The sequence below is a fragment of the Eublepharis macularius genome, chromosome 12, assembly GCF_028583425.1.
Source record: "Eublepharis macularius isolate TG4126 chromosome 12, MPM_Emac_v1.0, whole genome shotgun sequence".
Lineage (NCBI taxonomy): Eukaryota > Metazoa > Chordata > Lepidosauria > Squamata > Eublepharidae > Eublepharis > Eublepharis macularius.
In genome coordinates this window covers 32210632-32236854 of record NC_072801.1, presented here as the reverse complement: position 1 = coordinate 32236854, position 26223 = coordinate 32210632, and the positions used below count along the sequence as shown (strand labels likewise).

Here is a 26223-nt window from a genome sequence, read left to right as displayed (position 1 = left end):
GAAGTCAGGCTTTAGGGATATTTTGAATCGATGCCGACGTTCAGTTATGGAACCATAAAGACAAAGCGCCCTAGAGCATGTGCAAAGGGCATTTCCGGAGACGCAGGAAGAATTACATGGCCCAGTAACTCTATTTATTCCATAGGACTCGGGCTTTGAAGTGTTTTAAAGTAAGCTGTCGGCTTGGGGAAAAAAAGCCCTAAAGTCATTTCTTTTCGGCATGTGAAGAGTGCCTTTCCAGCGTTGCGAACGAGTCAAGTCCCATCCGTTTCAGCTTCTCGGGTTGACGCCTTTTAACTAGTTAACAATGCATTGCTTTCCCTTTCTATTAGCGAGTAGATAAAGATGCACGGCGGGTTCTCGTCTTAAAATGGCAACTCAGAGAAACATTTCTCGCGAGAGGGGGTATAGCTCAGTGGTAGAGCATTTGACTGCAGATCAAGAGGTCCCTGGTTCAAATCCGGGTGCCCCCTTCACAGGTTTTTTTCCCCTCCTACTTTCTAAATCAACTTTTTTTAAAACTGCGGAAACCTCAACGCACAGAACGAAGGTCGACAACGCGAAAACCTTCAAACAACAGCAGCCTTATGAATGTTGCGAGATGCGCCAGTGTGCAAACTATGCCCAACGCAAGTTTTCAGAGATCGGTGCTCTGCAGTACGATTCCTCTGCAGATTCCGTGACCCACCAGTTAGAAAACCCTGCAAATAATTTCCCCTTCACCCATCGGGCTAGCAGTCTTGTTTTCTTTCCAGGCTCGTGTGCCTTTAAATAGGTGGGCGTGGGGGAGAAATGTGTAGAAATCCGACTGGTGAAGCAGTCTTTGCACCTGCGTCGCCAAGGAGAAGGCTGCGCCAGATGGATACCTACCTGGATTTGCAACTGTGCGCCCACCTGGCCGGACGATGGTGCTTTTCGAGGGCCTCAGGATGGTCAATAAGAAACGGGGAGGGTGTAACGTCTGTCACCTGTGATCTGATGTTTCAAATGGGGGGAGGGATGCTTGCAATAGATCTGGACAGCAGCCACCCGGACTGTCCAGGAGTGGTTTGTTCACTGGCATCACCAGGACACGGGAGCTGGCTCAGCAGCCAAATGTCATCTAGCTCTAGGGTTGCCAGCTCCAAGTTGGGAAATTCCTGGAGATCTGGGGGGAGAAATCTGGAGAAAGTGGGGTTTGGGGAGGGAAAGGACCTTGACATGGCATAATTCCATAGAGTCCACCCCCCAAAGTAGCCATTTTCTCCTGGTGAACTGATCTCTGTGGCCTGGAGACCAGTTGTAATTCCGGGAGATCTCCAGCCACTACCTGGAGGCTGGCAACCCTATCTAGCTCTGTCTGCACGTATGCAACACAGAAACTGCCCCCAGGATCCATCCTCTTGCTCCAGAAGGCCTTGACAGCAGCAATGGAAAACTGGGGGAGGGGCTGAGGGTTGCTGCTTTGGAGGGTGTCTTCTACAGCCTTATACCCCTCTGAGGTCCCTCCCCCCCTAAATCTCCAGGAATTTCCCAACCTGAAGTTGGCTACCCTAGATGGAGAATGCTTCTCCAATGCAGCTTGAGTAGAGCAGAAATTAGCATCTGTAGTGCAGTAAGAATTCTATGTCTCTAAAGTGGCAATACTCAGAGAAGCTTCACAGGGAAATTACAGTGTGAGATAGCTGAAACTGAGTTCATTCACAAATTCAGAACAATGACCCCCCTCCCACTAAATACAGACAAAGGATTCTTATCTCACTACAGATGCTAATTTCTGTTCTAATCAAGCTGCATTGCCCTTCCTTGCAACACCCTCCCCATCTTCCGCTTGTGATATAAAGACTCGGGGATCTCCATTCATTCCTACTTGTCTCTTATGAAAGCACCCTTATACCCGGAAAATCTTCTTGGTCTTTACGGTGCCGCTGGACTCAAATATTGCTATTCCAGTAACTGGCCGTATGCAAAGAGGCACGCTGCCAGTGCAGAACAGCAAGACTGGAGTCCTTAAAGTCCAACAGGATTTCTGTAGGGCTGTGCACACTTCACTGAAAATTAAGTGCCATAGACTCTCTTTATTGAAATCATGTTCATCTTGATTTTGTTCATCTGCTTCCAGTTACTGTATTTTTTGCCTGATTGTAGAAAGGCCTCATCTGATTTGAAAAAACAGAGCATAGATTGATTTTCTTTAGTTCTGGCTCCCTTTCTTTTACCTCTTTACATTTCTGACTGCCTGATTTGTATTTATAGCCACAACCAGACATGGCAGTGGGGACTGTGTGTGTTTGTGACAGAGTAAATTAGACACTTCCTCATATCTTTTTGGACCTGCAAATCCTACCAGAAGGAGCAGCAGCACTTGCTTCCCCATCCTATGGTGCTTTGTTTTGCTCTTCCCACCAGGTGTCCGTCCCTCCCGCCTGCCTGTGCAAAAGGAACTCTGGGACTGGTAGTTCTTGATAGGAGAGACCTGGGAGGCCTAGCAGATCGGCATGTTGCTTGAGATTGCTGCTCTGACACTGTTTCTGACTGGCTCCAAGATCTGGGCAACAGATAGATACAAAGAAAGTGTCTATAAATATTCTCAGGCCTGAGCTACAGTTTATTCTCAACTTTTTCCCTTATGATAATGGGGATTGTAGCCTAGACTAGGCACCTCTGGACTTATTGGCCCCAGTAAAGTGTACCCTTCCCCCTACCAATGTGGGGACCCTGTGCTCCCCCCACCCCAGCTGTAGCTGTGGTCTGGGAATAACTGTCAAGCGGATCTAGACGTAATTGTAATGGTGCCATGGCTGGACCACTTTGTCCTGAAGGCTCATCTGGGTGTACCAGCCCACCCCCTCACCCCCCACATAGACAGGGGTGGTTAAAACAGAGCCGATTGAAATTGAACCCCATGAAAATGGAGGTCCTGCACTTGGGCCATGGACTATTAGGTTCAGGAATCTGGCTCTCAACCCTTGATGGGGTGCCACTTGTGCCCATGACAATAGTGAAGAGTCTGGGGGTGGTCTTGGATGCCTCATTATCAATGGAGGCCCATTCACGGTGGCTGCCAGGCCTGCATTTGTCTATCTTTGCCAGATCAGGAAGCTTGTCCCTTTCAACTCATCATGACCTAATTGCAGTGATCCAGGCAATGGTCACCTCCAGTCTAGACTAACTCACTCTCTGCAGGGCTACCCTTGGGTCTGCTCCAGAAATTGCAACTTGTCCAGAATGCAGTGGCACGTATCCTTGTGGGGGTCCCATGTAGATCACCTATAACACCTATTATACGCCAACTGCACTGGCTCCCAGTTGAATTCCGGATCAGGTTCAAGGTTTTGGTTTTAAACTTTAAAGTCCTTAATGGACTGAGACCAACATACCTGTGGGACTGCTTCTCACCATATGTCCCCAGGAGGGGGCTCTGCTCAGCCAACAAACATCTGTTGGTGATCCCTGGCCCCAAGGACATTTGCCTAGCCTCGACCAGGGCCAGGGTCTTTTCAGCCCTGGCACCAAAGTGGTAGAACTCTCTGTAGACACCGGGCCCCAGTGGGACTTGTTATTGTTCTCCCAGGCCTGTAAGACTGAGATGTTCTGCCAGGCTTATGGCTGTGGTTGAGGTTGAGGTTGAGCGAACTGTCCGACCAGTCTCCTGTTGGGGGTAGGAGGTAGGTTTGACCTCCCTCTTGAACCTGTAGTCCACTTAAACATCATGTTATTTCCACCCTACAGGGTTTGAAGTCTGGACCATGCAATTGCTGAGCATCACATTGGGATGTTTTTATAACAATAATGTTGGTTTTATACTGTGTTGTGTATTTTATTTGTATGACTTGATAATGTTATCTGCTCTGAGCCCTCTTGCAGGGAGAGTGGGCTATACATTTAATAAATTAAATAACATTTTAACAAGCAGCCTGTTATTTTTGTTTCATTTAACTTTATTACTTTACATCCAGTTATTTGACATCTGAGGTCTGCAGAATGTGTGATCTACCAAGTCAAATGCAGCCTCACCAGACTCGGAGCGAGGCCAAGCAGGAACTGGGCACCCTGTCTGGGTTCAGACCCAGTAAAGCAACCTAAGTAGGCACTGGTGGGAAGTCACATGGGGGGTTGACAGGTGAGAAGGGGTCCCTGCTGGTGCGAGAGGCAATACTGAATGAAGGCATATTTTAGTCAGCAATGTGCAGATTAGTTGTTATTAGGAAGAGCTTGTGTACTGTAGGAGTTAAGAGTGTCAGCCTAGGATCTGGGAATTTCCAGGATCAAATTCCCACCCTGCCTTGGAAACTTTCTAGGTGACTTTGGGCCAGCCACCCAGTCTCGCAGGCATATTGCACAGATAAAATGGAGAAGAGGAGGATGCTATGTGCCACTACAGGTCCCCTCTGGGAAGAAAGGCAGGGACATAAATAAGTGAAGCACATAAATAAATTCTACTTTGTTACAGCAATATTTTTTATAGCAAGTGGCTTGAACAACATTCAGCTTATTCAGTAAACACACGGGAGACCAGGTATAGATGATGGAGATCCCCACTTTATTATTTTGTTAACAGCTTGGACAGAAAAGCTAGGAGTCCCAGTGTGTGAACAACTGAGCCCTCCCCAAGCAAAGGAGTGTAGCATGAGTAAGACGCATGCTGCTGAAGACCCCTGGAGCTGGACTACAGCCAAAGCTCCCTTTCAAAGAAGGGACTCTGTTATAATATCACAGCAAGTAGGGTTTCGTTGAGACAAGGGCCCCCAAGGCTTAACTTCAGAACCTCTTTCTTATTCCAGGGCTCAGCCCTACAACTTGCAAAAAAACGAAAGAAGAGAGAGACTGTGTAGCCAGAAACACCTAGAATGTGATATGAAGAATCTTGGGTTGCCAACTTCTGGGTGGTAGCTGGAGATCTGGAATTACAACTGATCTCCAGACAACAGAGATCAGCCCCCCTGGAGAAAATGGCTACTTTTGATAGTGGACTCTATGAAATTATAACGTGCTGAGCTCCAGCCCCTTCCCAGGCTCCACCCCCCAAATCTCCAGGTATTTCCCAACTGGGAGCTGGCAACCCTAACAGTGTGGCTTGGAGTGGACAGAAGAAAGCCATAGATAAAAGCCCTGTTCACAAGTGACAGTGAGCACATATTTGATCCATGTACACTGTACACTTTGATTTTTCTTTAAATGTGTTGAATAATTCTTCTGTGTTGCATTCAACATGTGTATCCATTTGAATGTGTGATTTTAACCCCATCTTTATCCAGGTACTGATCCCTGGTTTCATTTGTAAACATCATGTATTGGCTCTTTCATACAAACACATATTTCTGCACTCGCTGTAATGTGAAAATGAGCTACTGTTGATGGAGGAAGATGTCCTTAAAGGACTGCCCTCGCTTAAGCAATTGTCATGAAAATTAGATAAATTATGTTCTAAAAGGAGGGGAAATACTGACAGAGATTTTTCATATGTGCAAAAAAATCTCTCATGATTGAAAAAGTTGGAGAATCTCAATTCAAAATTAGAACTATGCACTGGAACAGAAGACAATAATCACGTTTGAAGGTCTCTGCAGTTTCCAGTTTGGGCAGTTGGTTGAGCTAAACAATAATAAATAAAGCAGTAGGAATACAAATCAGGATTCCAAGCAATGCAGAAGAAAACCCACTAGTCAGGCCCTTTTGGCCCACCTAAAAGAGTTGTTTGGATCCAGACCTAAGATTTTCAGCATTCATCCCCCACTGCCTGGCATTGTAGAGCTGTTAGCACAACTAAATTCTTCTTCTAATGATAGAAAAACACCAAGCGCCGCAGCTACTGTCTGTCTCAGGGCAGCTGCTGTTCCATGCACAGGAGAGCTAGAAGGAAGCAACCAAGCAGAGATTCCGTCCTGCAGGTCTGGGAACATGCTCCCTGGTAAGCAAAGCTATTCTGTGGGGCAGGCCACGTTCCTTATTCTTGACAGTGATGCTGGATGGGGGGCTAAGGAAGAGGAGATGGAGAGAACGAGCGTGTCGGAGAGCTTCTGTTGTGTCACTCAAATTGCAGATTGCTCCTGGAGGAAGCCCTCAGCGCAAGGTGTAATGCGCTCTGGTTCAGAGGCAAGGGCTGCCTCGCGCAGAACGGCCATGTGCTCCTCAGCAGCAGACAGCGACTGGTCGATCCAGTCCATGCCGCGGGGCGAGTGGCAGGCGTTGCGGGTAACCAAGACCAGATGGCTGACAGAAAGCAGCAGGGCTGTTGTCCTACGAAGGAACAGGGCTGACCTCAGTTGCACCAAAAGGGGGGTGAAGCTGGGCCCCACAGGCCCCATTCTCTGCCCCCATTCAATTCTCAGTTGCCGTTGAACTGATAGGGCCACATTGACACAAGCAAATCACACAACCACATCAGTTTATGCAGCCAGGCCCTGTTTTAACTGGAGATCCCCTCTACAACAGACTATGTTCCGAATCCCTGCCCCTTTCCTTAAAACATTAACAAATATTTGCACCCCAGCAGTGATGCCAAAGTTCCAACTTCATATGATAAGGTCTTTGTCTTTCTTCCTCTATGAAGTTTCAGGAGCAAGCATCAGAGCTTTGTATCATACCAGCACCCCTGGGGCATAGGAGTTCATGCCCCAGTGCCCTTGCCCATCCCAGGTGTTCAGTAAAGATATGTCAGAGTTCTCCAGACTGTGCTGTGCTTGTAGTGGCAGCAGTTCCTGTTGACCAAGTGGGCAGGAATAACATCGGCATACCTCAACTTCATGCCACTTGCTACTGTCTCTCCATCTCCCTACCGGAGACTGCATCCACCCCCTTCCCTGCAGACCCCCTTTACCCTCCTTAGTTTTGCCATTTTGAAGACAGAGCTCTGACCACTCCCCATAGTGGCTCCGGATGGAAAGTCCACATGGATGCTTTGACCGCCCTCCCCAGAGCAAGATCCAAGACAGTTCTCCTTGGCTCAAAGGGGAAGGCCGGGGGCGGGGGGGGGGTGCATGTCAGATGTCAAGCTTAGCCTACATACGATTGTGTGGGGGTTCTCTCATTTAAAGCAGCCTGTAAGGAAAACCCTGCTGGCAAAAACAGCTAGAAAGGCAGCATGGGAAGGGGAGGAAATGTGTATCCTAATCAACTTTTAAAATTAACAAATAGTTTGGGAATACGATGCATCTTTCCAGAGAGGAGAATTCATGCCTCTCTCCTCCTCTGCTGCTGTCAGGAAAGTTAAAAGTACCTCAATAGTTCAACTGAGGGCCAAGCTACAAGTGACGAATTACACTTGCCTGGCAAGTGAGCAGACTCACGTGTATTCCTCCCTGTTCACTTGCCCTCCACTTGCCCTCCACTACGTGATCAAGTGGAGGGCAAGTGAACAGGGAGGAATACACGTGAGTCTGTTCACTTGCCAGGCAAGTGTAATTCGTCACTTGTAGCTTGGATCTGAGTTAACATTCAATATGAACATGACTGGAAAAAAGCAAGGACCAAACCAGAGCGAGTCACTGGAGTCCCCAGCATTTTTTTTCTTTTAAATTGTTGGTGTGCAATCCTGGTTTGGATTGGGACTATGGTGTATGGCAGGCAGTCTTTAAAAGGTTTGCCATACTCAAGTCTCCCACCCCAGTCTGGGTAATCTAATTAGCATATTATGCAAATCTTATACCCTACCCAGAATGGCTGCATACCAATCTGTTGCTTTTCTGTCGCCTTCTGTTAACTACCACAAAAAGAGCTGGGGAAGGATTAACGAAAATCTCTCCTTACATTATTAAATTTACAGCTATACAATGTGTGGCTTATTAAATCAATACATCAAAGTAACAAAAATATGTTAGTTGGCAGTTTGAAAATTATTGAAGAAAAACAAAAGAAGAGAGAAGTGACTATACCGGGGGGAGGAGAGTTAAAGAAGAATTACTAAGCAATTATTCTATTTGATTATTCTATACAGTATTAAGTAATAGTTATTATGTGATATATAAGAATAGAAATTAATTAATTAATTATGTTGCTTGCAGATAGGGGTGTAATTGAGAATTAACAGAATTAAAATTCATGAATACAAGAAGGGGGGAATGAGAAGTAGCATATAGAATATAGGTTAAATTGATTGACTTATGCTGAAGGTATTTTTGGTTATAGCGATATTTAGAAATGTGCAGAACATGGGTCAAATTGATTGACTTATGTCGAATGTATATTGTGTTTATAGGTATATTTAGAAATGTGTAGAATACGAGTCAAATTGATTGACTTTATGTTACAAAGATAAGAGATATAAGAGGAAGTAAAGAGTAACATATAGAGTATAAGTTAAATTGGTTGACTTATAAATGTATTCATCACTTATGAGTACTCAAGTTATGTATAGGGAGGGATAAATTGTTTGTCCCATATTGATGACATTAGAATGAATAAGTTAGAGTACAGGATATTGAGAATATTACCAGTATTATTACTATTGAATAACATGCCAGGAATGTATTAGTTAGTTGATAAGTGAAGGGAAATTGACTTAGCACTGTGTTATAATAGACTAGCTTAGAAGAGTGTGAAAGTATATGTTTAATTGACAAAATAAGTTGAAATGAGTAGGGGAAGAATAGACAAAGGGTTGGAAAACTGTTGGAAGTCAACAAACGGGGGGGGGAAAGGGAGGGGGTTAGAACTGGAATATTAAAGTAATTTGATTGTTATAAATGACAAAATATTTCTAATTCCAATAAAAAAATTTTTAAAAAATGTTAGTTAATAAATCATTAAATTTAAACAAATCTCTTTTTACCTGTTGCTCATGCCATGATTATTTGCAGGGAACAATTTTCTTTTATGGTAAGAGGCAAGTCAACCATTCCTTCTTGCTTTTCATACCTGTCAATCTCAGCTGTGACTTCTTCAGAACAATGGAACGGCAGAAGGGGCCAGTTTCCACTGCCGATATTAGGCGGAAATTGGTCTGCATGTTTTGCCTTCTGTTTATGGATCTAAAAGGCTCAGAGACTTGCTTCTTTGGTGACTGAAAGCTAGGGTTCTAGACCAGCTAGTGAGCCATACCTAGATTTTGAATCCAACCAAGCAATATGGGCAGTCCTCCCACTGAAAGCAGCCTACTAACCTGGCATCCAAAAGCTTGGGATCCAGCGGGGGGTACATGGATCTGACAACATCGTCCACTCTGGGGAAAACATGGCAGATTTTGGTAAAAAGACAGCTCTTTAAAGGCCTTTTATAGCTGAAGTGTTGTGTGAATATGGGACTAAACGCTAAGACAAGAAGAGGGTGAAAAAGAAAGTGTGCAGGCAAGAAACAGAGGAGAGATTGTGTATCTTTCATAATAATATGTACAGGTTGCATCCCTGATTGCCTCTCAGGGCTGACTCAGCCAAAGAGGATAAATAGACAACCACTTGGGGTCCCAAACCTTTTGGGGGTACCTTTGTCAAAGGCTCTGCCTATACTTTTGGAGAAGGCACTTGAGCCATTCCTGGGAGGAGGGTATTTTGGGCTGCCTTCTGGCCTCCACAAGACACAGAAGTCACAGATGTGTTAGAAGTGAAAATTAGAAAGTCCAGTTACAATCCACCCTTGAGAATCTCACACACCTGCATTCTGCTGTTCGGCATACAACTCAAGGAGGAGAAGGTTTGGGAATGTTAGTTTTTCTGAGCTGGCCATTAGGGCCTCTGAACAGGCTTTCCCGCCTGTCTAAGTATGTTGTGGGGAAATTCCCACAGCTCACCATCCCTCCAGACTCATGGGCTTATTTGCTCTTTGTTTGAATCTTGGCCACTAGTACAATATGGGGTAGGTTCCATATCTTAGGAGGGGAAAGGTTTTTTTAAAAAAACCCAAACATTTGTAATAAGAACACGCTGGCTAAGCACACGCCAAAATCCAAGTACGTGCTACGGAATGGAAATGCTTTGAGAGCCAGTATGGCCTAGAGGTTGAAGTTTTGGACTAGGATCTGGGACAACCAGGTTCAAACCTCCACTTTGCCGTGGAAGCTTGCTGGGTGATCTTGGGCCTGTCACACACTTAGTCTAGCCTACCTCACAGGGTTGTTGTGAGGAGAAAATGGAGGAGAATTATGCAAGCCACCTTGAGAAGAAAAGTGGAGTATAAATGAAGTAAATAAATAACATAAAACAAAAAGTAAAAGCTGCATGATCCCTATTAGTGCACTAGTAAACCCTAAGTGCATTGTTTTACAAACAGTGCCTTCTACCATAGAATTTGCCTGTATCGCAGCAGCTCCCCCCGCCCCCTGAAATCCTGCTTCCCCAGCTCACCCTCTTAAGATCCCCCCTCTTAGCTCTTGACTCTCACCTGGGGCTGATCCGCTTGGCTACCACAATGATGTCACTGAGGCTGGCTGGAGACTTCATTTGGGCCCCCGAGCCCATTGTCATGGCAACAAGCTTTTCTGTGAGGGTGTGGCAGATCTGCCCAAAGGAGAAGTGTGCATCAATGGAATTGGCTTTACATACCCACTAGCTGTTTTTCTTACACTATCTGTACCTCCCAGAGAGCAAGCTCCTTCTTTAAGGGCATGCTCCTATTGGAATTTCCCAAAATAAAAAAATACCTTCAGAATAGCAATGCAGTGGGAAACCAGGCCCCTGAAAAAAAGAGAAAAGAGCCACAAGTTAGAGCGGCAGTGAGGTACATCAGCAAATGTGGTTGAAAGGAGACTCCTTCACTTTTGAGTGCTTCCTCTCCTCTTCAGAATTGGGCCCTCTTCCCATAATGCATCTTCCTAGTCTACCTACCAACAGCACACAGTTCTTCTTCTCCCTGTACTGTTCTTAGCATTTCATCGCTGACACTTCCTCCCTCAGCAGACAGCCAGTGCTGGCATTATAGCAGCTCAGTCAGTGGCTCTATTCATTCATTCATTCATTCATTCATTCATTCATTCATTCATTCATTCATTCATTCATTCATTCATTCATTCATTCATTCATTCATTCATTCATTCAATGATTTCTCATGGAACATTTGACAATGTTTTGTGGAACCCTGGTTGGGAAACACTGCTATAAAGATACATTAAACCAGGCTTTTCCCCTCTTTTGATTTTCTAGTGTGGCACACAGTACCTTTACTCCACACACATTATTGAACCTATTCCAGAGCTGAGAAGCACTGCACTTCATAGGAGGAAAAGGTTTACTTTCTATCATCAGCTTCTTCTCCATCTGAATAGTGCAGGGGACAAGTAGTGCAGACAGCAGAGAATTTGTAACTGCCTGCATTTGCAGTCCAGGAGGGATGGTACAAAACTTACTGCTGTCCCCCTTCTGCATCGAATTCAGTAATTTTTAGTGCAAAATTATGGAGTAAACACCCCAGCCACTTACTGAGTGATAGCCCTACCTTAAACATGCAAAAGGGAGTTAGACAAATCTCAAACCATATTTTCCAGTGTTGTTTTATGCTGTGATGGCTATCATTCTGTTACTAGAAGAAGAAGGAAAAGGAGAAAGCACCACACCATCAAGGGTGCCTGAGAAGAAGTGTTGCCAACCTCCAGGTGGGAGCTGGAGAACCCCCAGAATTATAACTGATCTCCAGACTACAGATATCAGCTGCTCAGGAGAAAATGGCTGCTTTCAAGGGTGGACAGTATGGCATTATACCCTGCTGATATCCCTCCCCAGGCTCCACACCAAATATCCAGGAATTTCCCAGCTTGGAGTTGGCAACCCTACAAGAGGTATCATTGGATGACTTACGAAGCATCTTCAACCCAATCTTCATTCTCCAGGATTGCTTCAATATGCGGGTTTGTTATCACCACGTCATCTAGCTCCAGTTCGGAAGGTTCCGACTGGGTTTCCATTGTGCCAATTAGGTCAACGATGGGCCTGGGGACAGAAGGGAAGCATGCAAAGGGATCCAAGGAAAGCCAGTTAACTTTTGCTGCCACGATTTCCCTACTTAGGCCTTTTTGACCTCAGCTTGGTTATCAAAAACAAAGAGAGACCATCTAACCAGAAAGAATGGCCAGATCTCTCTTTGGGGCCTTTTATAGAAGCTTGATCCACAGAAATACACAGATCATACTTTTATTTTTGGTGCTGAACGCACAAGAGCATGGGCTAGTACAAAAATTAGCAACCCTAAACATCAAAAGTGCAAAAATCGTTGGCTTTACTTTTACTGTTTGGGATTTTCCTTATTTTCAGTTTTTAAAGGCCCAAATTCTACTTCCCTTTTTCTCTCCACTCACTGTATTTCCCATCACAAAAGACTTGTTTCTGGTGTCACCCCTGAAACATACACCACTCTGCAACTATTATATATAGTTTCTATATTCCTTTTATCATACAAAAGACATTTATGCAATCCCTTCAATATGGAAGAAAAATGCCTCTGAGAATGCACAGAGTACCTTTTGACCTTCAGCTCGACTCCACTTCTGAAAATGCCAAGGTTCAGCTTTATAACATTTTTTAAAACTGATTTATCATTGTAAGCTGCCTTGAGCAGGTCTCTGAAGAGGTGGCATAGAAATATTATAAATAAATTAATTAATACGTTATTAATAATGATAAGCGTTCCATAGACCTTTAATGTGGAGACTATTATACAATGTTTCTCTGACAACTGATGCCCCATTGAGAATGTTTAGAGTTCTTTTTTCATCCATCTCCCAGGACTCACTGCCTAGAACCAATTTACAGTGCCAGGGCTCATGGTGGCTGATTCTCCAAAACTGTTTTGTATATCAGTGTTCAGCTCTGATATGTGTGAAATAGGACAGAGTGCCTGTCGGCAAGCACAGAATTCCCTATACTACAGCTTATTTGGGGTTCTAGATCAGAATTGACCTCAAATGATTCCTCTTTCGGAAACCAACAATTGTGCTCACTTGGTATCATAATGACTCAAGAAGTCCTTGGGACGGCAGTAACGGTGCCTGCACACAACCACCAAGGCCACAAACGAAGCCAGGAAGATGGTTGCCAGCACCCCAATGGCCACAATCACAACTGTCTCCATTTCTGCTCCTGAAAAGAAACCAAATAAAATGAGACCCAGGATTGCTGCTTTCAGTCTCAGCCCTGCAATCTCTTTCTTTTATTAGCATCCCCCTGGACCACTGATAAATTTAGTTATTGATTTGCAAACGACCACTGCATACTCAGGAGCTCTTGCCAACTAACATAATTCATCTGTAGATAAAGGTAAAGGTAGTCCCCTGTGCAAGCACCAAGTCATTACTGACCCATGGGGGGATGTTGCATCACGACGTTTTCTTGGCAGACTTTTTATGGGGTGGTTTGCTATTGCCTTCCCCAGTCATCTACACTTTACCCCCAGGAAGCTGGACACTGCTTTTACCAACCTCGGATGGAAGGCTGAGTCAACCTTGAGCCGACTACCTGAACCCGGCTTCCGCCAGGATCAAACTCAGGTCATGAGCAGAGCTTGGGCTGCAGTACTGCCGCTTACCACTCTGCGCCACGGGGCTCTTAATTCATCTGTATGTTGATTTATATAAAGACTTTTTCTATGGGTTAACTCATATGTAGTGGTCCTGAGCATGCATGCTGACGTAACCTACAGGGTCAGATCCAGATCCGTTTAACTCAGCATTTGTTCCCAGGATTCCAGCAGCTGCAGGCTGTCACCCACCCTCCCCTCCCTGTCCTCAGAATCAGACACGTCTCCTGTCCCGCCTGCAATTTCAAGCAACCCTGAGCAACCCACTCTTGTTGCCAGTGGGGCCATACAATGGTCTGCCCAGTCCTGAACCATCACCAGACCTGCAAGGCAGAACTCTTCCACATTGCCCTCCAAGGGGCTTCGGCCTGAGATGCCATCAGCTGAATGTGCCACAACTGAGGCTGGTGGGCCAAGTCATTTGCACTGCACATAATGGCCCCAGTTCTTGTCAACCAGTTTGCAAAGGAGCTGCTATGGCTTCCAGTGAATAAACTGAGCACTTGTGGGGAAGGCTGACATGAAGAGGTCTTGCAAAACTATATGTGGTATTGGGGGCCCACAGCCAGATGTTCCAGGGTTACTCGCTATGGGTTGGGAAATTCCTGGAGTTCTGAAGGTGCAGCCAGGAGAGGGCTGGGTTTGGGATGGGGAAGGACCTTAGCACGATATAATGCCATAGAGTCCACCCTCCAAAGTAGCCATTTTCTCCGGGGAACTGATCTCTGTTGTCTATAGATTCCAGGCGATCTCCAGGGCCCATTTGGAGGCTGGCAACTCTAAGATCTACTCCCGTGTACTGCAGCTGTATTGTGGGGATAATAACAACACTGACTGTTCACTGATCTGAGTAGGGCACTAATCTGTATAGAAAAGTGGTATATAAGTGCGGTTATTGTTATTATTTACTGAAACATGCTTTTCTTTAGCGACCCCCAAGTATGTTGAGATGGCTCTCTCTTGTCCATGAGCAGACCAGTTTTGGGACTGAGATGGGGACCAGCCTCTTTGTCATTGGATTCAGACAATTATGTCCCTGATAAAGCACACCACTTAACACTGCCTCCTTTCTTTCTCTTTAGCACACATTTTGGAGATACATTATTACCTGACTCAGGGATTGGCAGCATGATGCCAACCGTTCACAGATGAGAATGTTGACTTCTGTGTGGCGAAAGCTGACTCCAGCTGACTTGGAAGGCCCACGAATGGGCCCAGGTGCTTTGGGGCCTGGTTAGTTATTAATAGTACAAATATTTCACTTCTAGAACTGGGCAAAGTATGTAAAAAAAACCCTACAAAACCAGACTGGACAAGAGATAGGTAACAAGAGTGGGTGCCCCTAATCTGAACAAATGCAAAACTGATCTGTCCTTTGTTCCATGGATTTACTTCTATTAGGTACCAAGAAATAGGGACAAGAGAAAGAACTGGATTTTTGCCTCTTGAGGGACAGACAAAATGTTGAAAAGAACAGAAATGGGCTACTAAATGGTGCCCGGATTTCAGTTAATGCCACAAGGGAAATCAAACACTATCAACAGCTTCTGATCCCAAGATGGAAGAGGCTGCCAACGTCTCTACTGCTCATGCTCAACAACAGATACAACACGAACAGAGCATGGCCAGGTGGGACCATCATGAAAACCAGACAAGCACAATAGGGAAACTCGACTTGTTAAGAGCAGAATGTAAATCTCTCACCTGGATTCTCTAGGGACACAGCAGCCAGGATTTCCGGACTTCCGTGCAACGAAAGCAAACTCCTGAGGCTCTGGTGACCTTTATCCCTGCGATTAACTTCCTGACCCAAAGCAAACAGCACAAAGAGAACAGAAAAGGAAAGGAAACAAAGAGTGTTTCCTTAGAGTTACTCCTGTTCTCACTGACACCAGACCTACCCAGCTGGGTTCTTCTGGCAAGTCAGCAATACCTCCAGTTAGAACATCATCTAGGAGGGCAAGATATGCCCCAATGTGTGCTGCTTCAGACCTGTATGTATTCCGTGCACACACCTACAAGAAAAGGAGCCCCATTTGACTCCTGGAAATCATTCCCTCTCTCAGGCCCCCTAAACCCACCTCCTGAATTTTACTGGGCAGCGAAGTGCCCACAACTTCTCTGCAGCTAATTAACTAAGTTCAAGGAAGTGACATTTTTCTAAACTGAAAGCTGAGGTTCTATTTTTGTGCCCCACCCTCCAAAAAAGGTTGTGGAGAGCAGATGCTGAAAAAACACACCCTTTGTTGCCATCAGCCTCTTCCACTTACCTTTGTTTGTGGATCCAGATCCAGAACCACCATCAGTAGCCTTCAGGAGGTATCAACCCCACCCCTACAAGGGAAATGAAGTGTGCCAAAGAAAGCAAGTTGAGGGGGGGGGGTGTCTACTTAGAGTAGATCTTTATGATTGTTATCCCATTTGCAATTACTTCCCACACCCACCAAGAACCGGCACAGCAAACCAAAAACTCTCAAGGCAGCAGGAATATACGAGAGTTCTGCCCTTGACTGCTTTTCATGTAGCTGGGAATACTTGGGGGATGCCTGAAACACCCCTCTTACCTAGAGTCCCCCAGGCAAGTTTCTTTCCCCTAAACCAAGGTGGGCCTCTAGTCCGCCAGCGCCAGGCCTCTGCGCACAAGGAGGGGGAGAGTTCCTGCCTGCATTCCTCAGTAGGATAAAACTGAACAGACGCCAAACTGACAGAGATTAGGAAGTTTGTGGGCCAAGCAAGGGGGAGATGGAGGGGGCACTCTGGCTCCCTTCCTCCTCCCACTAGAAGTAGAAGAGGCAACTGTACACGCTGGGGGGAAGGGGGGAAGGAGAGCCCCCTCTAGAAGGGGCTTATTTTGCAACTGTGTGGTTCGGATTGTGACTCGTGTGAGGCTCCAATATTTCACAGATAAGAATGTGGACAGGTTCATCCTATGCCGATTTTTAAAGCAAAGACAGTTCCCATTCTGGTAAAGAAAGCAGAAAAACAACTGTCCTCTTCTGTTTTCAAGTGTTCAACAATATCCCAGAAGCATCAGTGGCTCCCTGGACAATGGTTCAATGTCCATTTGCAAGCATTTGTGCACACTGGAAGCAAGACAATTCAGAGACTGTGGAAAAGGGGCCTGAGCACTAAAGGAAAACCAGTTCAACAAGCCAACACTAACCCCTCTCAGCTTAAGGGAGCCAGGTGGTAGTGCTGTTAGGAGTCACCATATGGTTGGTGCCCCATTCAAACCTGACCTGAAACGTAACTTTTACTTTAAGGGGCTATAAACGCTGAAAGACTGTCTGAAAGACTGTTAATAGTAGTGCTTCAGCTCTCTCCCTCACAGACTCTCCATCTCAAGGGCAAGTCAGACAGGACCCCTTCCCTCCACCCTTACCAGGCAACTTCACACTGATGACCTCTGGAAATCACTACCCACTGAAATAACATTTCCTAAACTTGGATCCACTATGGTTGGGGCAGGGAAGGATAGAAGTGGTCTATAAATATAGTATTTCTTTAAGACTTCCCTGTACTGAACCTTCATGGTACTGATTTCTGCAATGCCTGCTGTGCTCCTTGCAAAAAGGATCCCAAGGGTGGGGAGGTTTGCCAAAATGCTCATTATCCTGGGAGCTATGTGGGGAGAGGCTGCTCACTTTTTACACCAGCAACTGTGAAAGTCAGGCACCACATATATTTCCCCCTTTGGTTCCCTTCTGTGGAGACAGATACCCAAAAGATACCTGGGGCTGAGGGCCTAATACCAAGCGGCTCCACCATCATCTCCTCCTCCAAATGTGGATCATTTAAGCCTGCCTCTCCCTGGATTGAGCGGTGTGTGTCATGGCAGAAAATGTGACAGCAGTGGGGTATCCATCATCAGCCTTTCTGGGGAGGGTGCCACAGGTGCAAAGTTCCCTGCAGCGAATCTGGGATAGAGTCAGCTTCTCTTGGAGTGACATCCATCCCCAAAGAACCTGCTTCTGTTCTCAGGAGATGGATTTCTGGCCATTAAGTATCTCCTTTGGATACGCCCAGTCGCCATCCTCCTCCTTGGAATCAATCAGGCAGACGCTATAGAAGGCAGACTCTATAAGCAAAGATGGCACTTATCTCTAACACTTATCAACTGTTCTCAAATATAGCTAGTCTTGTGTGCCAGAATTGAGCCGTGTTTATCCCCTGTTCAGAAACAGGAGAAACTGCCTGACCTAGAAATCAAAAAGTCAGGGCTGAACACATTAAGTAATCATGGGCAGTTGCACAATTTTAAAATGGTGTCGTGTCTCCTCCCAACCCCAATAATGACATGACTCAAGACTTCTATTTTATTGAGTTATTTATTTTAAAAAGTCATTTATTGTTGCTGGAAAACCATTCAAAGATTTTCTTCCGGCCCAACCAGAGTGGGTTAAGGAGCTTCCTAACATGATCACCAACGCTTGAAGAGGCACCTGCTTAAATCTAGGAAATGAAATTGAGTGGTAATAGTGGGATCATTCTGCATTTCCACAAAACCCATGCAACCTTTATTGGTATCTTCAGGTGACCCAACTCTGCTTCCTGCTCTGAATTTGTCTGTTAAATATTGTTAGTTGCTACAACAACAATACAATCTTGGCATAATTTACAACAAAGAGTACATAATTTTTTCCACTGGAGAAGTTCATCAATTGTGTGGTTAGGTCTTTTTTAAAAACAAGCTTTGGCGCATTCCTCCTCTTCTAGCCCAGAGCCCTGCAGAGACACGTCTAACAGCAGGACAGGGCTAAAGTGATGGAGTTTAGCTCTCTCCCAGTGACGCACTCCAAAGCTGAGGCAGTTTTCAGTAGGAGTCATACAGCGGCAGGGCTCATATCCTAGCCTTGCTAATTCACCAAAGACTCATTTGCCTTCTGAGGAAGATCACCCAGCAGCTAGGGCTGCCCTAAGTCAGCGGCTCAGAAGAGTCCAAGGAAAGAAGTAATATTATGCTGGACTAGGGATAAAGGCATGGAAAAGGCACCCGGGCCAGATGAGGGGGGAGCATGTCTCTCATGAGTAATTCCTAGAAGCATTAGCCTCACCCCACATAGGTGCAGTAAACCTCCATTGTAAAGAATAAATAATGATTTGCATGCAGCTATGAAGCATTCACGTCTCAGACCTTAGCATGCATATTTAATGCCTCCAAACCACATGCACCTGGGCTGTGTATGCACAGGTTAGCAAGACAAAATGTTCACGTAGTGGCACTTTGGAAGGGCATCTCCCCCTCCTTCCCTGCAGGCAAACCAATTCCTGACCTCTGGCTGGGATTAAGACTGGGATTGGAAAGTGCTCTCAGGTGCCCCTGCCCCATGCAATTTGGTACTGATCCTGCTTCTTTCAATAGTACCACATGGCAAAGTATTAATACCAGATCTCCTCCTGTGGCAAGAACTTTCCAGCAAAAGGCAGGCCTCAAAACTAGTTTTTTCTCCATAACAGTGCAATCTCAAAAGCATGGCTCAGAAGACACAGTTCTCCTGAGATCCTCTATCTATGTGAATGGATAAGTTGTTTTAACACTGCTGTGAAGCTCTCGATCTCATCAGGCTTATCCATATTAGACATCTTTTTTACCAATGGCTAGTTCCTTTGAGCTACTTTCTTAATTTGTTGAGCAGTCATTCAAGGAAAGTGGTGCAATGGGCAAGCTCCTGGATCTGAGCCACAGTGCAGCTTCCACATGGCAAGTGCCATCCAAGCTACTAAGAACAGGGCTGTCGTCCTCAGTCAGATGGCAGCCCCGTGTTCCTGAATTAGACTCTCTTGACTGCACCAGTGAGAACTCACACGGTGCACTTTCCTTTGCAATCAGGTGCAGAATAAGAACTGTCACACAGAACAAAACTAAAAAAAATCTCACTTCCAGGCAGAAAGCTACATGCCCCTTGCAGGCACACCATTGTATAAGACATTAAATCTCTCCATCATGTGAAAACAGAACAGGCCCCCAACAGGTGACACATCCCATGCCTTGAACAACCATGAGCAGGTACCTTTCTTTTGCTCCAAGGTCCACCTCCGTAAACTGACCTTGGCTGTAGAGCACACAATCTGGTCTTCTTCCTCCACTGCCATTGGGAAGAAGCAGATACGATGCACAGGGAAACCAAACAGAAGCCAGTTTGCCCAAACACAGTGCTGAGCGACCCTTCATGGCCACTCACTGGAGCAAGCAAGGGTTACATCAGTGTTACACTTAGGCAAGGAGGTTAGGAGAAACCCAGTCACTGACTTATTACGTCACCATAACAGATGGTTCAGATTCATAGTACAGCATCACCAGGGCCATCTACTGGCATCACACTTGCTGTTTGCTGCAGTGCATATGGGTGGGGTGTTCAGCATCAGATGTCCACTGAATGGGCAGCCAACCCTATGCAAACCCACCAGTGAGACACACGTCTATAATGCCCAGTCCACAAGAGTAGAGCCACCCCATTACAATTTCCTAGCAGGACTCACTTTGAGCTTTGACGGTATGGATATAACCCTTCCTGAAGCTTTGTGTGCACCAAATCACACCATCCCTCAGCACTGGGATACTCCAGCCGAAAGCTGAAGGTCACTGATCAGGGATGCTTCCTTGGAGGATTAGCCCTGCCGACAAGGTTTCCTAACACAAGTCTCCAACGTCAGACAGAGGCAGCCCTGAGCACTCAGAATCCAGTACTGATACTTTTATTTATAGTCATATAGATAAGTCATCTCTTTCTCCCCCCACCGTCAGCATTTAGTTGCGGCACTGCCCAGCAACATCATTTTCACCATTGCGATAGGACCCGCCTTCGCACTGAATCCGCTACTTCATTCAAGCTGGCTCCTTCCAGCCCACTCGGAGGGTCTAGCTTTCTGGGAAAATGTAGCTGAACTGACTAAGGATTTGCTCCACAATCTGATTCTGGAAAACCATATGCACAGTCATGTTCCCTTCTTCAGCCTCTGGCTTCAGCAGTGTCGGCCCAAATACAATGGCGATGCTCTGTGCTGACATGCGGTTCTCCTTTTGGAACTCGATAACCCTGGGGAAAGAACAGGAGAATTCTGAAGTGCAGCAAGCGGTGATGGGTCTGGAGACAGTTACAGGCAGGTGCCAACTCACACCAGTTAAAAACTGGTTTGTCTGCAGCTCTCCTCACCCAGCCATCCCCCTGGAGCTGCCCAGGGTTGCCAGCCTCCAGGAGTGGCCTGGAGTTCTCCTGGAATTACAGCTGATCTTCAGACTACAGAGATTAGTTCCCCCGGAGTAAATGGCAGCTTTGGAGAGTGGACTCTATGGCATCACATCCCTGCTGAGCTCCCTCCAGCAGGCTCTGCCCCAAATCTCCAGGAATTCCCCAACCTGGAGTTGGCAACCCTAATCTGCCAAACTCTGGGCCAGGACATTAAGCAAAGGCAAAGGCAGTAAGAGGCAGCTACAGAACATCAGGCTGAAGAGCAGTTTAGATTGGGCAGGAAGCTGAATAATGGCCAGCTGTGGGGGGGGGGTGTGTGTGGAAAGGTGCAGACAGAGGTACTTGTGTGTTTGTTGGTAGGAATAGAGGGGGAGGAAAGGGGAGTGCAACAGGAAGAAAGAGGCTGAGCATGGGGAGAGTGTGTAATAGGGGAAAAGTTCACATAGAAGTTTGGGTACTCAGTGCAGAATCCATGCCTGGCAGCTGCTCACCTGCAGAGATGCTGGAAAAGGGCCTTCATGGTATCGCGGTTAGCAGCAGGTAGAGAATGCACCAGCTCCCGTAAATGGAGGATTCGTTTGGCTGGCTCTGGAATTTCTGCAAACCCCCCCATAAAAGAAAAGTCTCATTCATTCATTCTCACCAATAGATGATTACATATATAAAAGCCCATGGTTGCCACACACCATCTCCCCACCCCTCACTTTAATTTCTGGAACCAAGCCCTTGCATCCTGCTAGTCAAGCAGCAGCTGAGCCTATTTCTTTTCTGCTTACAGGTACAAAAGCAACATACATTTGGTGCACGCCAAAAGAGGCTGTTGGGCCTCAGCTTGCGGCCTGTGGTCTCACAGGAGCTTGCCCAGCGGACCTAGGATGACATGTGCTTTTTGTTGTTGCTGCTGTGCATTATTTGACTGGTTTAGCTGTAACTGGGGGGATTTATTGTAAGCCTGATCCCCTTTGAGGAGACAAGTAGCACAGAAATGCTTCAAAGGAAATGAACCACAGGAAAGACACTGCAGTGTTTCATCAGTAAAGAAAATGGGATGGGACAGGGGACTGTAAAACTGATAATCGCTTTTTGGAATTTAAAGCAAAAACATAGGTACAGGTGTGCACTTATGATGCTGGGTTGCCTTATGGCTGCAGAGTGTGCAACTACTGGTTTTGGCACGTGCTCTTCAGGATCCAATTAGATGTTGTTACAGAAAACATATTGTTATTGCTGAAGAAACCATAGTTCCCCTTCTGTCACAGTAATGTCTAGCAAGGGGGATGTCTAACAGTCAATCTATCCTACCCCCTCAGGGACAGCCAAGAAGGAAGTGTGGATGTGCAGAAATGCACGAGGTCACACCTGGCAAGTGAAGGAGCCAAAGGCTCTGTCAATTTCACCTCCCTACCCTAGGGTGGTTTTAAAAGACAGAGCTGGCAAAGGTCACTCCTCAGAGGGTTTGCTAATTTCATTTTCATCTCCCTGAAGGCTCTGTCAATTTCACCTCCCCTTCCCAGAGGAGAAGATGAAACTAACAAACCCTCTGAGGAGCAATCCCTGCCAGCTCTGTCTTTTAAAACTACCCTCCTGTAGGTGAAATTGACAGAGCCTTTGGCTCTGTCTTTTTAAACTATGCTTCCCCACTAACGTTGCATCTCCCTGCACTTGAGCATTCTCGTGTAAGAGGTCTCGTGTAGAGAGACTCTTAGTGCCCTGCTGGAGTCCGAGTCCAAGGGACAATGCAAAGTTCTTTACTTTCAACAACAATCCCCAAACAAGATGTTAGACATACAATCAACATGATTGCATTGACTTACACTGTGTAATCCACCTTGAGACTATAAATAATGTCAATATAATAATAATAATAATAATAAAATCAATTTACATTCTGTTTCTTAAAATCACAAAGCCCAGCCAAATGGACATTAGCTGTTCTTCATGCCCTGCAAGATTTCTCCCACAGATGCTCCTTGAAGTGATACATGAGCTACAGGCTATCCAGCCCAAGATCCCTGCGCCCACATGGTTTCCTCCCCACCCCCCTCCCAACCCAAGTGCCACTTACTGATAGCTGCAATAAACTTGTTAAAATGGCTGAAGGGGAAGAGCGGCTCCGGCAACTCACGGAAGAAGAGCTTGAGTGCCCCCGTGATGACATGAACATCATCCCAACGACTTTCGCAGAGGTCCAATCGCTCGTCTGGGAAGTGGGCAACAGAACAAGTGAGACAGCCCCTCCCAAACAAAACTTGTGTATTGGTGTAGCCCCCTACTTTAAATAGTTGCGCTTTGCCTGCACACCTCAGGCTGGAGCACAGCAGACATTATTGAGCAAAGAGCTTGGCTTCCATTCAGCCTCCCCACAGATGATACAAAGTGTATAATGACTTGCAAGGAGTAAAACTTTAACACACATGCAGCTGCCATACACTAAATCAGACTCCCTTGCTCCATTAAGGTCAGTCCTGTCCACTCAGACTGACACGGTCTCAGGCAGAGGTCTTTTGTATCATCTGCTACCTGAGCCTTTTAACTGGAGATGCTGAGGATTGAACCTCGGACCTTTTGCATGACCCACAGATGCTCTGCCACTGAGCCACGACCACTTAGAATCATAGAGTTGGAAGGGGCCATACAGACCATCTAGTCCAACCCCCTGCCCAGTGCAGGATCAGCCTAAAGCATCTCTGACAAGTATTCATCCAGCCTCTTTTTGAAAACTGCCAGTGAGGGGGAGCTCACCACCTCCCAAGGCAGCTGATTCCACTTTTGAACTACTCTGACGGTGAAAAAGTTTTTCCTAATATCCAGTCGGTACCTTTGTGCATGTAGTTTTAGCCCATTGCTTCGCGTCCTACCCTCTGCTGCCAACTGGAACAGCTCCCTGCCCTCCACCAAATGACAGCCTTTCAAATATTTAAAGAGAGCAATCATGTCCCCCCTCAACCTCCTCTTCTCCAAACTAAACAATCCCAAGGCCCTCAGCCTTTCCTCGTAGGGCTCAGTCTCCAGATCCCTGATCATCCTCGTCGCTCTCCTCTGCATCCTCTCGATTTTGTCCACATCCTTTTTGAAGTGAGGCCTCCAGAACTGCACACAATACTCTAGGTGTGGCCTGACCAAGGCAGTATAGAGAGGGGCTATGGCCTCCTGCGATTTTGACGCTATGGCCCCTTTGATACAACCCAGGATTGAATTAGCCTTTTTTTGCCACCGCATCACACTGACTGCTCATACTCAGTTTACAGTCCACTCTTACCCCAAGATCCCTTTCATATATACTACTGCCCAGAAGTGTATCCCCCATCCAGTATTTGTACTTCTCATTTTTGTGGCCCAAATGTAATACTGTGCACTTGTCTTTGTTGAATTGCATCCTATTCACAGCTGCCCACTTCTCCAGAGTATTCAGGTCTTGTTGAATTTTAATTCTATCTTCTTGGGTGTTTGCTGAAGATGAAGCACTTCAGCTTCATCTCCAGGCAATATAGACCAGCTCTGCCACAGTAGGGTGAAATTAGTGGCCGTATCAAGGTATGTCGTGCCTCCTGCTGCAGCACCCAGGCTGAGCTTGTGGCCAGCTAATGGGGAGAATCCAAGGTCCCTGCCATTCCAAAAGAAACACCGTTCCCTGCTTTAGTGTGGGTAGACAAGTACGCTGAGAGAACCTTATCAACAGAGCCGCTGCTGCCCTTCAGCAGGGGCAAACAAGAGAGGGTTAAATACATCAATAGATTTCAGAAAAGGACTTTGGGGAGAAAGTCATCAAGCAAACTGTTCTAACTCAAAACTCCTTACAAGGCTCCGTGTTTTTAAAAGGATGAACAAACTGTGGATGCTGCTGAATTTAGAAAGTAGGTGTTACCTGGCAGATTGATACAAGGCAAGCCTGATTGTTCAGGAATTCTACAAAATCACATGTCTAAAGGTGGCAGCCAGGAGAGCACAAGAGAGAACACATCACAAGCTTGGCTGGATGATCAAACCAAAAGGGGGTTCTCTAGTCCAGCATCTGGTTTCCAACAAGACTCTGAATAGCTCACAAGTACAGCATGAGAAGACAGGTAACTCACCCTTTGCCACCCAGAGACTAACCTTCCATAATTTATCTAATCCCATTTTAAGAGGCATCTAAAGTAGCAGCCATCCTGGGGCTGGGAGACTTGAGAGTCAATTATTTATTGCACGATACAGGAATTGGGACAATCTTGCAACATAAATACACACAGCCAGTGCTTTTTTTCTGGGAAAAGAGGTGGTGGAACTCAGTGGGTTGCCCGCGGAGAAAATGGTCACATGGCTGGTGGCCCCACCCCCGGATCTCCAGACAGAGGGGAGTTTAGATTGCCCTCTGTGCCACTCGGCGGCAGTCTAAACCCCCCTTTGTCTGGAGATCAAGGGGCGGGGCCACCAGCCATGTGACCATTTTCAAGAGGTTCTGGAACTCCATTCCACCACGTTCCAGCTGAAAAAAAGCCCTGCACACAGCCCATGGCCCTTCCTAGTGAAAACTGAGCAGTCCCTTACCACGATCAACTTTATAGCGCAGCTTCTGTATTGTAGCCAGATTCCCGCTTACCCGGTAGAGTCCATCAATATCCAAACCTGGGGGAGAAAAACTGACATTCATTTGTGTGCCCAGAAGTGTACAGCTGTGACTTCTGTATGCTAAACAAAACCTGAGTTCAGCATGTGGACTGATGTTCTGGTTACAAAACTGAATTTTCTTAAAGCACTGAGGAGCCAGAGACCTGCTTATAAAACAGGCCAGACATCAGCATGGGGCAGGATGGCGGGGGGACAGTACTGCGTACCTCTGTTTTCCACGGTGCGGATGCACATCCGAACAAACTGAGGCACAGTGCTCTTCTCACGGTCACACAGAGTTTGTAGAGGGCATCCAAACACCTGATCTGGACAAGAAAGATCGTCTCTTTCACACACACACACACACACTTAGAGCTGTCCCACCAAAAATATGTTCACACTCAGTATACCTGGTTACTGAGCTGAAAGCATGCAGCAAACTGCAACACTCATGAATAAACATAAAACATCTGGTTAAAGTAGCTTTTAAAGAAGTAGCATTCAGGAAACATTAAGCTACTAAGTGCCTACATTACCCATCAGAGGGTCTCCTCCCCGAGGCCACGTGATCAGCTATACGTTGCGACTTCTGTGCTGAGAACTTAATTCCCAGGCATGTGAGGGCCAATTTGGATCAAGATCTGGGACTCTTAGAGGGAGCTCAAGCCATTCATCCTCCCCCACACTTCCGGTCTTGGCCTGAAGTAACCTTGGGGAGTGTTATTGGCCCCTTTGGGAAAGCTTAAGTGAACTAATGGGCAGCATGTTCCATGCCAGTTCTGCCAGTGGGGCCAAAAGGTAACCTTGCCCAGGCTGCTTCAGGTTGGTAAAACTGCATAGTGACAGAAGGGGTTAAGGCCCCATTCCCCACATGCTGCGGTCCTGGTGCAAATCAGACCCTGCGCCCAGGAACTGCGTTCTGAGCGTTGAAATCACGTCTGATCGCTAGGAATCAATGTGAATCTTTAGCCCCAGCGTTTGAAAGAGACAAACCAATCCAGGTTTGGGGGGGGGGGAATCTTCACCTCCT

The 26223-nt window shown here is 46.2% G+C and overlaps 2 protein-coding genes and 1 non-coding gene across 9 annotated transcripts in view; 1 reads left to right on the top strand and 2 right to left on the bottom strand.

The window, feature by feature from the left end:
- The first annotated feature begins 401 nt into the window (after window positions 1-401).
- On the top strand, window positions 402-473 carry TRNAC-GCA (transfer RNA cysteine (anticodon GCA)). The gene has a single exon. It is a non-coding gene; the product is annotated as a tRNA-Cys (tRNA).
- A 4028-nt stretch (window positions 474-4501) lies between these two features.
- TMEM98 (transmembrane protein 98) lies at window positions 4502-16056 on the bottom strand. 2 transcript variants are annotated; one of them, XM_054995594.1, is made up of 9 exons: window positions 15981-16056; window positions 15687-15750; window positions 15121-15220; window positions 12842-12980; window positions 11703-11834; window positions 10553-10586; window positions 10294-10409; window positions 9080-9139; window positions 4502-6219 (listed from the first exon to the last, which is right to left on the bottom strand). In XM_054995594.1, the coding sequence occupies exons 2-9, from the start codon at window positions 15717-15719 to the stop codon at window positions 6012-6014; spliced, it is 822 nt and encodes a 273-aa protein (XP_054851569.1). In that variant the 5' UTR covers window positions 15720-15750; window positions 15981-16056; the 3' UTR covers window positions 4502-6011. The 2 variants fall into 2 exon arrangements, with proteins under 2 accessions (XP_054851569.1, XP_054851570.1); XM_054995595.1 differs by lacking the exon at window positions 15981-16056 and having other exon boundaries at window positions 15121-15216; window positions 15687-15715.
- Window positions 16057-17725: 1669 nt separating this feature from the next.
- ARHGAP27 (Rho GTPase activating protein 27) overlaps window positions 17726-26223 on the bottom strand; it is a 50032-nt gene continuing 41534 nt past the window's right edge. For all 6 annotated transcript variants that reach the window (XM_054993546.1, XM_054993549.1, XM_054993548.1 and 3 more), the window contains 5 exons: window positions 25421-25519; window positions 25134-25211; window positions 22672-22806; window positions 21098-21203; window positions 17726-20453 (listed from right to left, as the gene is read on the bottom strand). In XM_054993546.1, coding sequence (XP_054849521.1) covers window positions 20276-20453; window positions 21098-21203; window positions 22672-22806; window positions 25134-25211; window positions 25421-25519 — 596 coding nt within the window. In that variant the 3' untranslated portion in view covers window positions 17726-20275. The remainder of the gene's footprint in view (window positions 20454-21097; window positions 21204-22671; window positions 22807-25133; window positions 25212-25420; window positions 25520-26223) is intronic.